Below are 12,225 nucleotides of genomic sequence, written 5' to 3'. Positions count from 1 at the left end.
TTCTCTATGGTCAATATCAGTATCGGATATATAAGGTATATATGCAAAATTCTCTTGTCAGACGATACGCTGGCTCAGTTACAGTACTCTAGACGCCCTATACACCAGACAGGTTTAAGCGTAAAAAGATAGAGGCCTTCAGGTATATAGTTTCAGCACGCCTACTAGACACTGACGAATTCATCATCATCTAGCAACTAAATACGTCATGATATGTATATTTATCAGAGTCTCTTGATCGTGACCAAGTACATTCATTTATTGAGAGCTAGTCCCATCCGATCTTCGCTGCGGACGGGTCGGATGCGCATATATGTACAATGCCGTGTTCGAAACCTCTATAGCATTTAATTCCATCTAGTTTAATTTTGCATCCGCTCAATGATGACCTTCGCCGTGTTCGTCCCCGTGGTGCTCGTCCTTGAGGAATAGCTTCTCGAAGCCGAGGTATGCGACAAAGGCTACGGTAGCGATTCCTAGGCCGGGGAAGGCGTTCTTGAAGCGGTTCCAGCGCGTGAATTGGCCCGTGTATCGCCATGCTTCCCTGTGGGTGCGAAGACCTATGTCAGCAGACTTATTCTAGGGGTCTATCCTAGCTTGTCCTGGATTGTTGGTAGTTGGGCTAGAGGGAGAATGGGAAAAGGGGAGACTGACGCTCGCTCCCAGGGATCGTATCTCGGCTGCCCGGCCGAGTGCGCAAACTTCCTAATGTCGAAGCCGGTGATGTTCGGCTTCTCGCCGTGCTGCGCTCGGAGTATCCTATTTGCAGCAGGCCTAGTTAGCAATTGCTCGTCTTGTGATGCACTTTTAAAATACGGTGGATAGAGGGCCTTACCTTGAGGGATACATTGTGAATAAATGTGTATATGCTAGTGTAGGAGGAAAGCTTGTAAGAGCTCTCGTAGCAAAACAACGAAAGCTCAATTACCAGTCGTCGTTCAGGTGGTTCCTTACATTACCTAAGGTACTTTGCAAGGTACCTTCTTAGCCTGAGCAGCCTGAGGTATGCCGCTATCTGGTAATTGAATCCTTAGGGAAAGAACAGGGTTCCCCAAAAGGGGTAACTTCATATCTTTGCGTTTAAACCACTTTTATCCCTTGTAATTCAATAACACCCGGAGTACTTCGTACCTTACCGTAAGGTACCTACTCCGCGCCGATCTACCTAACGTTTGCACCTGCCGCTTTTCAGTGACGATTCACTTTAGGGTTTTCGGAAGGCTCGACCAAATCCACAACCTCATCCTATCTTCACTCAATCTTCTCCTCCGCCAGTGAATCTAAAAGTTCCTCCTACTTATACCGGATATTTGGCAACAAGGTCCTACGTAATTAATTCAGTAGTTGACAAATTGACACGAACAGAGCACCACGCTTCTGTACGCGTCAACAGCTACCTTTGGCCAGGGTCATCCAGTGTCAAAGCTCCCTAATGCCGACCGATTCTACTCCTCCCTTCATACCAACAACCAGAAAACGTAACTGAATACCTCCGCGACACGCGAACATTCATCCAATGGCTCCCCCCTCAAGATTCGGGGGTGGCCCTCCAAACATGCCGCCTTATCAACACCAGTTCCCCTCTCACCCGTCTCAAGGCCATGCGACCGGCCACCAACCCCCCGCGCTGGGAAACTCTGCTTACCTAGGCAACACACAAATTGGCCCTTTTGCGGCTAGTGGATTAGGACTCGGTGGCGGTATCAACGCTGCCGCCGGCTTTGGCGTCGGAGATCAGACAGGTTTCGCTAGTCACGCAGCCCGATCGGGCTTTCAGCACGCTGCGCAACTACAGCAGCAGCAGCAACACTCACACCAAGCCCACGCTATGGGAGGTGATCGACAGGCGCGATCTGGCGGCGCGGGTAGACCTCGTGTACGCGAGGTCTGGAAGCACAACTTCAACGAGGAGATGACTATCCTAATGGATCTAGTGGATGACTACCCTTACGTAGCTATGGTTTGTTCTCTACTTGCTAAGGGTATTCACTGTGAAAACATCGCACCTACTAACCTGTTGGAAATAGGATACCGAATTCCCCGGTATTGTGGGCCGCCCTATGGGTAACTTTCGAGGAAAGAGTGACTATCATTACCAATGCCTACGAGTTAATGTCGACCTACTTAAGGTGATCCAGATAGGACTCAGCTTATTCAACGAGAAGGGGGAAACACCGGCCGACCGTGCTAATGCGTCGAATGAGGTTGGCCCGAACGCCCGAGGCCGAGGAAATCAGGCGCAAATGCCTCTCGCGTGGCAGTTCAACTTCAACTTCTCTCTCAAGGAGGACATGTACAACCAAACCTCCATCGAGTCCCTGCAGCAAGCTGGCATTGACTTCAACCAACTGGAACGTGACGGAATCGACCCGCAGAAGTTTGCAGCCCTCTTCATACCTTCCGGCTTCGTTTGCTTCGACAACGTGAAGTGGATCTCGTTCCACGGTGGCTATGACTTCGGTTACCTTACCAAGCTTCTCTCCAACGAAAAGCTAGCCAATGACGAGAGTGAGTTCGACAAGATCATGAAGAAGTGGTTCCCGACAACCTATGATGTTAAGCACCTCATGAAGTACGCTGTGAAGCTCCATAGCACTGGTCATCTCACCCCCTCAGATCCCGCTACTGCCGAGATCATGCAGAAGTTTGAGCAGAAGTCAGGCTTAGAGAGCATCGCAGATGCACTGAAGATAAAGAGAGTCGGCGCCGCTCATCAAGCTGGTTCGGACAGTCTCCTGACAGGAAGAGTATTCTTCCAGCTACGCGAGAGAATCTACAACGGTGAGATTTCGGACGACCACATCGGCAAAGTCTGGGGTCTTGGATTCTCAGGAATGGAGATGCCTACCATGACACAGAGTCAGGCTAACAATGCAGGCAATGCTTCGCCTGGCAACGGTAATGGAAATGGAAACGTTAACGGTGGTCCCACTACACCTAGCACGGTGAGCGCTGGACTCGCTAGCACCCCGGCTGCGCAGGCGCACAACGCGAACGGAATAGGAATGGGACCCATGACCCCAGGTGGCGGAGGAGGTGTCTTTGGAGCCTTCAACTTTCCAGGGAATCCTAGATAGAATCCGAATTTCGGAAATTGCTTTGGTATGCCGATAGAATTAGATTACGCCTTACCCGCTCCCTTTGGTCTTTTACCTAACCCTAACCCAAACCTACCTGTCTCTATTCCGCCGTTCTTCCCGCAATTAATTCCTCATCCTTGGAGCTTCCCGGTACCTAGGCCGCTTTTGCCCCCCGGATCTCGGTCGGTAACCCAGCAGCAGTCGGCAATCCAACAACAATCGGCAATTGAAACACCATCGGCAGTGGGACCACATCTACCTATTGGACCGATGATGCCGTTTGGACCGTTTGGACCGATGATGCATCTACCGAACTATCCACTTCCGGTACCTTTTGCTATGCTACCACAGCCTCCTATGCCACAACCTTTGCTGACCCAAGGACATATCCGTGGACGTGGACGTGGCAATCATTCTCGAAGCCATGCCGCTAGGATAGCTAACCAATCCCGAACTAGACCTGTCCGAGGGCGTTCAAGTTCACGGTCAAGATCACGGTCGACTCGTTTGGTTCCTCAGCGGCCATCAAATAGACCACCAACACCGGATGCCTCTGAAGGATCTCCCCCTAAGACTCCAACAATTACGACTTTTCAAACACCCATAGTTCAAGAAGTCCCCAAAACACCACCTGGACAACGTGATCCTTCTCCTGACCCCTCTCCAACATCAAGAGATCTGGGATTGTTAAGGAAAGCTACCGGTTTTCTTACCATTTGAGTGTCGAGGGCACGCACGAATTTTCACATCTCCACGAAAATAGTCTATATAATCCAGTCACCGGAATAGTATTTGGGGCTCCAACAATTTACTGTTCCCAATATGATGCAAGCACCATTACTAGGCGAAAATGGCAACAAAAATTTCATGCGTCCAATTCACAATGGATAGTGGCATTAATTTTTTCACGACGATCATGGTACTATGCGGTTCTTTTTCTCCTTTGCGTTTGTGTTCCAGTTTTCACGTCTTGCGATCATGCAATCACGGACGGTTCTTTGTACCTTCTAATGACCAAGTGTATCTGGTCAGCATTATCTCCTATCGGCATGGACGATTTTCCCCTAGCCGAAGATGTGAGCCGGAGGCAACTATCTGAAATAAGGAGCATGCGAATGGATTTCTTTTCTTTTTATCGCGAGGCGTTTGATCTCTGCATATGAATGTACTACTAGTGGTCGGGGGGAGGCGAATCTTTAGGGGTTAGCTTGGCTGGTCGGATACGGAATCATTGCTGCCAATACATATACTCGGTGAGGATCACACGTTAGTTGATCCCGCTGAGGTTACTCTGTATTTTCGAGGTCTTTTTACTTTTTACATTTTGCTATGGGTGATTTGAGTTGCCATCTAAAAGTTGTTCTGTAAGATATTATGTAGGGACTGGGACCTGCTAAATGCCCCTTTCCTCAAAATATTAGCAAAGGATTGAGATTTAGAATCCGTTCATGTTATGGACCCCTTTAGATCTACCTAAGGTAAGTCTCGCATTTTCAAAAACTATATTCCAGTTCGTAATTGATATTTCATCTTGCATTTAGGAAACCGTCAGATTCGGGTAAAATCTAACCTTGGCACGATAAACAAATAATACATATCATATCACCGTATATATATATATATAGCAACAATTTCATCAGTAGGTACTCATATCCAAAAATAAAAAAGCAGTTTGATCATAAAATAAAATTCCCAAGCTCCACGCATGTATGCATTACGCCGTTTTCCCCGAGTGACGATGCCGATGATGATAACGACGATGACGGGTACCTGCCACCGGGCACCGTCTCGTAGACTATAAAAACTGCCTACGTACCTAACCTATATAGGTAAATACGTAGAAGTAAAACCTCTACCGCCGGGACAAGTGCCGGGGTAAAGGTAGGTAGGTGGGAAGGGGGTAGGGGGAAGGTAAGAATACACGGTCCACCACGTCATTAACCATTATAACCATTCTATATCATATCTTAAACGTCGTACGTAAAGCATTCCCCTTTAGGTAACCGGCTAGCCCAGCCAGCCAGCCAACTAACTGGTAAAACCACCAATTATGTAATATACACCTTCTTCAAGCGGTCGTTTCCGAACACCTCTCCGGTGCGCAGGTCTTTCACCTGGTCGTCGAGCAACCCGGCCTTGCGGGCGTACTCGTCGAGGCGGGCTTTGCCGTAGGCGCGGCCGTTGGGCAGCAGGAGCAGATCGGGCTCGACGTGGCTCTTACTATGGAAGGCGTACGGCACACCGCGGGCTAGCTCGTTTAGCTCAGTGCTGCAGATGGGGCAGACACTGGAGGCTAGGGATAGAGAGGTCGAGTGGGAGGGGGGGCCGGCGGCGGAGGATGGGTGCGAGGAGTGGCAGGCTGGTGTCTTCAGAGCGGAGAGCCCGGAGCTTAGCGCGACGTGTAGGAGCGGGACGGACGGGAGCGAGAGTAGTGCGTTGTGCGTCGATGTAAATAGGTTGGCGAGCATTTCCCATCGATCCGGCGAGTATAGCTCCGCGTAGACGTTGGTTTCGGCGCTGGGACGCACGGCTAGCATGCCGCAGGCTTGCATGACTTCTTTCTTGTAGGTGTGCTGGTAGGGGAGAAGGAACTTGCGCGCGTAGGAGAGGATGTCGGTGGGTTTGGTGGAGTGGTCCCGGACTAGCTCGATGTATTGCTGGAAGCGGAGCATGAATTCTAGGTTACTCTGGTGGTGAAGGTTAGCGACTACATAGATCGATCATAATATCTAAGGAATGAGTGGCAATGGTTAGGATGTAATAGTACAGGGCAACTCACGTCCATCTTTCGAAGTTCCTTCTTCGTATCTCCCGCCGTACACCACGCCAACGCCTCCGTGACGCTCCGATTCAGGATGCACTTCCGGATCCGGCTCATCTGCTCAAAAGTATCGAGGTCTACGAGCGGCTCGATGCCCTTCTCCTGAGCGAGAGCCCTCGCGCTCTGGTTATAGCCGTGGCGCAGGAGGTAATCGACCAGAAGGCGGTCGAGCCGGGTGCGGCTCCAGGCTTCGTACTTGACATCGTCGACGCCGTACATGGCGTACAGCTCATTGAGGTGGCGGACGCGGGCCTCCTCGTGGCGGTGAAGCCGCTGCTCTTCGTCGGCAAAGGCGGTTAGTTTCCGCTTGACGCCGCGCATCCGGGCGATCATCGTGTCGAGGTTCTTGAGCACGTCGGCCTGCGAAGCGCCCCCGTTCACGCATGCTGTCGCCGTCTCCTTTAGCGTGTTCTTGATATATGTGCCATCTTTTTCGACTTCGAAGTGGGCGGACCGGAAGTTCTTCCGCAGAAGCTCGATAGGAAGGCGGAGGAGAGGTTGGTCCTACAAGGTAGAAAGGTTATGTGTTAGCTCGCGTGCTTGTTTTCTTTCTTGCCTGGTTGGTTGGTTGGTTGGCTGTTTGGTTGGGTTGACTCGGGGCGTAAGGACAGCCATGAGCTATGATGTAACCCAATTAACGCCCGGCATACGTAGCATCTTGATCATCTTTTCCCTAACATTATGAGATAAAAAAAGAAAAAGAAAAAGAAAAAGGGGTGGAATTACTCACGAGGAGAAGGTGATTCTCGTGATCTAACTTAGTTGCTGCAATGTCGCCCATCTTTCCAGATAAAATCTCGATTTTCGATGTAAGGGGTGGTGGTGTATTGGAATGGTTCTTCTACTTTTTTTTGGGTTTTGAGGGTCGAAGCTTTGGCGCAAGGTTGGCACCTGAGGACAAAGCGAACTTTAGACCGCGGTGGGAAACCCCACAACGGCCCGGCTTCCCCAGAGTTCAAAAGAAACATAACCCCTCCTAGCTTGGTTTCTTATTGGTTCGCCAATAAGAGTGCTCTCTTTCCTTCCCTTCTAGTGGCTCGGTGGGTGACCCAAGCCTATTAATGCCGCTGCGGCGTTGTTGTGAGTTGTTTTTATACGATGCTTACCTCCCTTTTTCACCTATAACTTCGATCGATCTGTCGATTACACCAATATTAGGTAAAAGTCAAATTATAGATATATAACCGTAGATATTTTCTTACCAACGCTTCTTTGGTACCTTGGTAAAAGTGCCTCTCGTTTTCTTAATTTTATTAGTTGGCATGAAATTGAAATTCTTACAGGTCATATCGTAAGTACCAAGGTATATTTACACTTTGTCCTATAATTAGGATATACTTGTTTATATTATTAACATTGCATTGTGACGAACCATTGTCATAAGTGATCGACTCATCGTGTAGCAATGAAGAGACAACCATTTTCTCCCTTTTTCCCTGCTTACTTCATACGTACCTAATCAATTCTATAAATACGTCCTAGTGATATAGATACCATGCATCATCTAAGCGCGTATGTAATGTAAATTGTCACCCTGTTCCTGTTTATGCTAATATATATATTAATACCACATCGCTGTGGCGCCTATCCTCCTCCGTGCTTCTGTGGAGGCGGGTACTCCCGAGTGGTCTCCTTGATGCTCGCAAATTGCCTAGTGCGACTTATATGCAGTCACACACATCCGCCGTTGGTCACAGGAACAAGTAGCAGTCGGCCGGGGGCTCACGGGACTCGGAAGCTAACACCAAAATCATCATCGTAGGGGTTGGTAGAACTGCATCTAACAGAAGGAGAAGGTAGGTCGAGCTTAAGGAGGTCACTTGACTTGTTGGTCTGAGACTTTATACCGTCTCCTTCGCTATAATCTAGACCTGCCAGGTACCTACGAGAGATAGGAGATACGCAAAACGAAATCATTTGCCGAGCCCCCGAAATCAGACTATCCATCTGCAGGTATTGGACAATTAAATCGCTAAGGGGTTTAATACCTCCAACACCTATTAAAGGTATTGTAACTCAGTAATAGTAATTCCTGTGTTGTATTTGACTTTGTTGAGTTTTAAATATAATAGAGTTAAGTTGTGTAAAATAACTTAGGTAGTTGATTTCAATTATATATTTGCCCTCAAATAAATGGGAAGCATTATCATCAAAAACTAACGGATCGGGTAGGTAAAATAACATTTAAAAAAGTACCAACCAACAAGCTGGAGCGAGTATATGTAGTGTAGTGTAGTTTAAGAACCTTGCCGAAAGAGCAAAGGGAAAATTGGGAGGGGGGAGGGACACAAGAAGAGGGAAGCAACGAGGACGCAATTAAGTGGCCCGTGCGGGTCAAATGGTCTCATGCACCTTCAAGCACCTTCAATGCTCCTTCTTCCCTCTTCAAATCTTTCCTTCCAATTATTAATTTCTACTGAAGCGAAAGTTTTAACTTCTTCTATCGAAGAAATCTATCTACACCACGCCGGATTTTTCAAGTTCGAAAGCCCTTAACTTTTTTTTTTTTTGCCTCGTTGAGGTTAGCAGGTGTTGATTCGGCGGCTCTGCCTGGTCCAAGTTCATTGAATTGATATAATTCCCACTATTCGAGTCGAAAGCACGTGAAGTTAAGTCACTTGACGCTGAAAGATCCAAGCACTTGCGCCAGTTCCCAGCATAGCACTGCACGAGACCTGGCACATGATTTACGGTATGTCATTCATTTCCCGTTACTTTCGCATCGCCGCCATCGTGATCCTCGTCATCATTCCCGAACGCGATGGATAATTTCTCTGCGCGCGCATCAATAGCCTCACCCTCATTAATGCGAAAATTTTCGCGTCTATCGTCTCTTCGCGATCTATTCTATCGTATATCTGAATACGAAGAAGGGTATTGCTTGCAGATACCATTCTATGAATGACCCGAGATCTATCTTTATTATCGCAGCTTTCAAGGTCACCTCGTTCATGGACAATCACAATCGAGCCTGTTGTTCTAAGGAGAAGTCTCCAAGTTTCAGAAGCGTTATCTTCATCTGATCATCTGATCATATCTTATCATCTACCTATGTCAAATCGACCTCGTAGACCTTCCATGGCGGTATTTTCTATTTAGTCACTGCTTTATCGAGGCACACCTGCCGTCTCCCGTGTCACTGCTTCTATCGGGCAATTTCATGAAAACGTGACAAAAGCTCATTAAACTATTATTATATACGAAATGCACAAGTGATGGCAGCAATGCAATTTAGTTATTCATATTTCATACTTATAGTACCACGCATATACTGACATCGGCAGACCTCTCGTGATAACCCTAATATCCGGTACGCACCTTTACGTGTATCATACGGATCGCATAGGTGCTAGGGCCTACTGTAGGTGTCGTCAATCGACCACAACACTTCCTTCAGCTAAGCAACTATGGAGTCAAACGGTTACGCTCATACAGAGGCACTCCTCGAGCCTCTAACTCATATCAATCGAGAACATCTAGCTGCCATGGCGGACGCGGCTGTTGCAGACCAGAACGACTTTAACGCGTCATCTCCGTCTAGTCCTAGTCAGAAGAGAAAGCGTGGCGCGCCAGACTCCTCTCCCGAATTGCGACGCGCTAAGCGTGTACCTCCGAACATTTCAAGTACTCCTGACGCAGCATATGTTGAGAGTGCTGTCGAAGCTGCGCAGGCAGCCGCACAAGCAGCAACTAATGCAGATTTCACGGCTCTACAACAGGCTACAGCCGATCACGACACTTCGGACCACGCCAACGCATCCAGCACCGCTGCTGCCGCTTTAGGAACTTTATATCCTACCATCCATGTTCCTCAATCTACAGAAGAGACATTTGCCGCGCAGGCAGCGGCAGAGGCAGAACATCACCAAGATTCGTCGTTCGGTCATAACGACATGCTCCATGCAGACGGCCTTCCCGACACGTCTACTAACGGCCTCTCACAGTCGCAGAATGGCATCAGATCCACACAGCCGTCCTATACTTCGTCCTCATCTGCCTCTAAACCGGCTGTAGGTTCAGAAGAGTGGCACAAGTTGCGAAAAGATAACCACAAAGAGGGTGAGTTACACATCTCTCGCGCGATACTAGAAGTGGCATACTAATTTCGGCTTTAGTTGAACGCCGACGCCGCGAAACCATTAATGAGGGCATCAATGAGCTTGCTAAGATCGTTCCTGGATGCGAGAAAAACAAAGGCTCAATCTTGCAACGCGCAGTCATGTTCATCACTCAGCTTAAAGAGAATGAGGCACAAAACTTAGAAAAGTGGACTTTAGAAAAGCTATTAACCGAGCAGGCGATCCAGGAGCTCAGTGCCTCAAACGATAAGCTCAAGCAGGAGTGTGAGAGAGCTTACCGAGAACTGGCCATGTGGAAACAAGTGGCACAGAACGCAGGACTTCAGCCCTCCCAGTCTAAGGATGAAGGTTCTTCATGATGTTGATTTGGCTATGGGCAGACTCGATAGTCTTTTATTACTTGGCGTTATCACTTCTATACCCCCGACGACTTTTATTCTATCGCGACATTAATACTTCTCCGATTGCTATACCAGCAATCATTTGCGAGGATATTAGTGCTCCGCGCAGGATTGGCTATAGCCAACACACAAGTCAGCACTGTTCATGTTTAAGTCGCCTCATTTGCAGTGTCAAGTAGTGCTGGATATCGGGCTCAGGAATTTTGGTTGGCAACTGGTCGGAATGAGTCTTGAGGCATAGGCGTTGGTGGAAAACTTGTTTACTTCGCCCCCTGGTACGGATACCAAACTAAAGGGTTTCCCCCAAGAATACAAGCCTTGGGCCAATTGTGAATTATATTTATTTGTACAGGAATTCGAACACTGACGTCTTGGCAAGGAGTACCATGCATCTACATGTTGCATTGTGCATATGCGAGCTGCCGCGGGTTCTTGCAAGGCGAAAGAAGCCGGTCTCTAAGACCTTGACGATAATAGGATTAAGGAACACAGGAGCTAGAGCAAGGGGACGGAATCTCGGGAAAGACGTCCTATGGCCTATGAATAAGAGGACCATAACGGATGCCTACTTTTAATGCCTGTACATCCCATAAGTTTCTTGTTGCTCAGCTTGAGATTAATACTACTAGGCTATCTCAAATACTGTAGATGCATCCCCCCCAGGTTGCCAAGAGAAATGCGGATAGAAAATCTGGGATCGTGCATCCCGGTCGACCAAGGGAAACCCAGACAGAATAAACTAATCAAACGGACTTAGCAGACCACGGTGTGAATGATTGGTGCCAGATGTACAAATATAATGCAAGACAGCTGCAAACGCTGCAGACTGTATGTAAGGCGCAGATTGCCATACGCTATGTATTACTCGGGGAATACATGCCCGATATGAGTAAGGCTTTACAGATAGATGCCTCGGCAAGGTACGTCAAGAAGACGGGTGTTGCGTAAATAATTAAGGTACCTACATATACCTTGGGCATTACAGGACCATACCTCTATAACGTCAGCTTCCGGTTATTAGATAAAGTCCGGAAAAGGAGTTGGTATGCATCCGGCGCTGCACTGCTCGCAACTTAAAAAAATGAGATATCAATATTTGTAGTGGGATGGTACTATTTAGAAGTCATAGTGACGTCCTTAGAAAATCGATATATCCATATTTGTACGAAGTGTTTCTTTAGTCCTTCCCAAGTATGCTACCTACCTGGTACTTAATATATCATCTATGTAAAAAGTAGTGATGGTCACATGTGTTACTATATTACTATATTACTAGAAACAGACGCTAGGAAATGATTAGTCAAGTAATACATGCACGCAATAATTATTCCTTCTCATAAATCCTCTCGGATGTAAAAAGTCTTGGATACCATTGCGTTTGACTTCGGCGTTTGACTTGGATGTACTTATGCACCTACCTACATCAGAGGTACCTATATGTAGGTATTATGTATTTAGCAACCTTGGGTATTTTCTACCGGCTGAAGCCTTAAATACCAGAATTGTTCGCCTTGCTCTTACGGACGTAGCCAATAAAGTCATTATGCTACATTAACATTGGCATTAACATTAGCATTATGTACAATGGTTTAGTTTAGCTCCGAGAACCTCTCGGTTTTTCCTTCCCTCGGACTTCTTTTCCCATAGGTAGCTGCCCCTAGATGTTTCTTATGTCTTCCAATCGCCACTGCATGCAATCCGTGCCTTAGGTATGTAAAGAGGGAGGTACTTGATGTAAAGGCTTTTACGAGTAATGTTTAAATGTACCCGCTAAGTGCTAAAGCACGGGCCAAAAGGCTAGGTACCGACATAGGCAACGCTAATGGACAAAGATGCAATTCTAG

General features: G+C 47.5%; 4 protein-coding genes across 4 annotated transcripts; 2 read left to right on the top strand and 2 right to left on the bottom strand.

Moving 5' to 3' along the window:
- Positions 1-378: 378 nt before the first annotated feature.
- On the bottom strand, positions 379-849 carry GL218_01281 (putative nadh:ubiquinone oxidoreductase subunit protein; the record flags this gene model as incomplete). The annotated part of the gene is made up of 3 exons (XM_033577744.1): positions 379-544; positions 655-759; positions 836-849. The coding sequence occupies 3 exons, from the start codon at positions 847-849 to the stop codon at positions 379-381; spliced, it is 285 nt and encodes a 94-aa protein (XP_033438517.1).
- Positions 850-1,516: 667 nt separating this feature from the next.
- Positions 1,517-3,077, top strand: GL218_01280 (CCR4-NOT transcription complex subunit 8; the record flags this gene model as incomplete). Its single annotated transcript, XM_033577743.1, has 2 exons — positions 1,517-1,960; positions 2,028-3,077. 2 exons carry the CDS (start codon positions 1,517-1,519, stop codon positions 3,075-3,077), a joined length of 1,494 nt encoding a protein of 497 aa, XP_033438518.1.
- Positions 3,078-5,128: 2,051 nt separating this feature from the next.
- On the bottom strand, positions 5,129-6,682 carry GL218_01279 (Protein FYV10; the record flags this gene model as incomplete). Its single annotated transcript, XM_033577742.1, has 3 exons — positions 5,129-5,767; positions 5,860-6,405; positions 6,632-6,682. 3 exons carry the CDS (start codon positions 6,680-6,682, stop codon positions 5,129-5,131), a joined length of 1,236 nt encoding a protein of 411 aa, XP_033439476.1.
- Positions 6,683-9,308: 2,626 nt separating this feature from the next.
- GL218_01278 (Transcriptional regulator CBF1) lies at positions 9,309-10,339 on the top strand (the record flags this gene model as incomplete). The annotated part of the gene is made up of 2 exons (XM_033577741.1): positions 9,309-9,960; positions 10,017-10,339. 2 exons carry the CDS (start codon positions 9,309-9,311, stop codon positions 10,337-10,339), a joined length of 975 nt encoding a protein of 324 aa, XP_033439475.1.
- Between the last annotated feature and the right edge of the window lie 1,886 nt (positions 10,340-12,225).

This window comes from Daldinia childiae, assembly GCF_008694065.1.
Source record: "Daldinia childiae strain JS-1345 chromosome Unknown Scaffold2, whole genome shotgun sequence".
In the NCBI taxonomy this organism is placed as follows: Eukaryota; Fungi; Ascomycota; class Sordariomycetes; order Xylariales; family Hypoxylaceae; genus Daldinia; species Daldinia childiae.
This window is presented reverse-complemented; position numbering and strand designations above follow the sequence as displayed.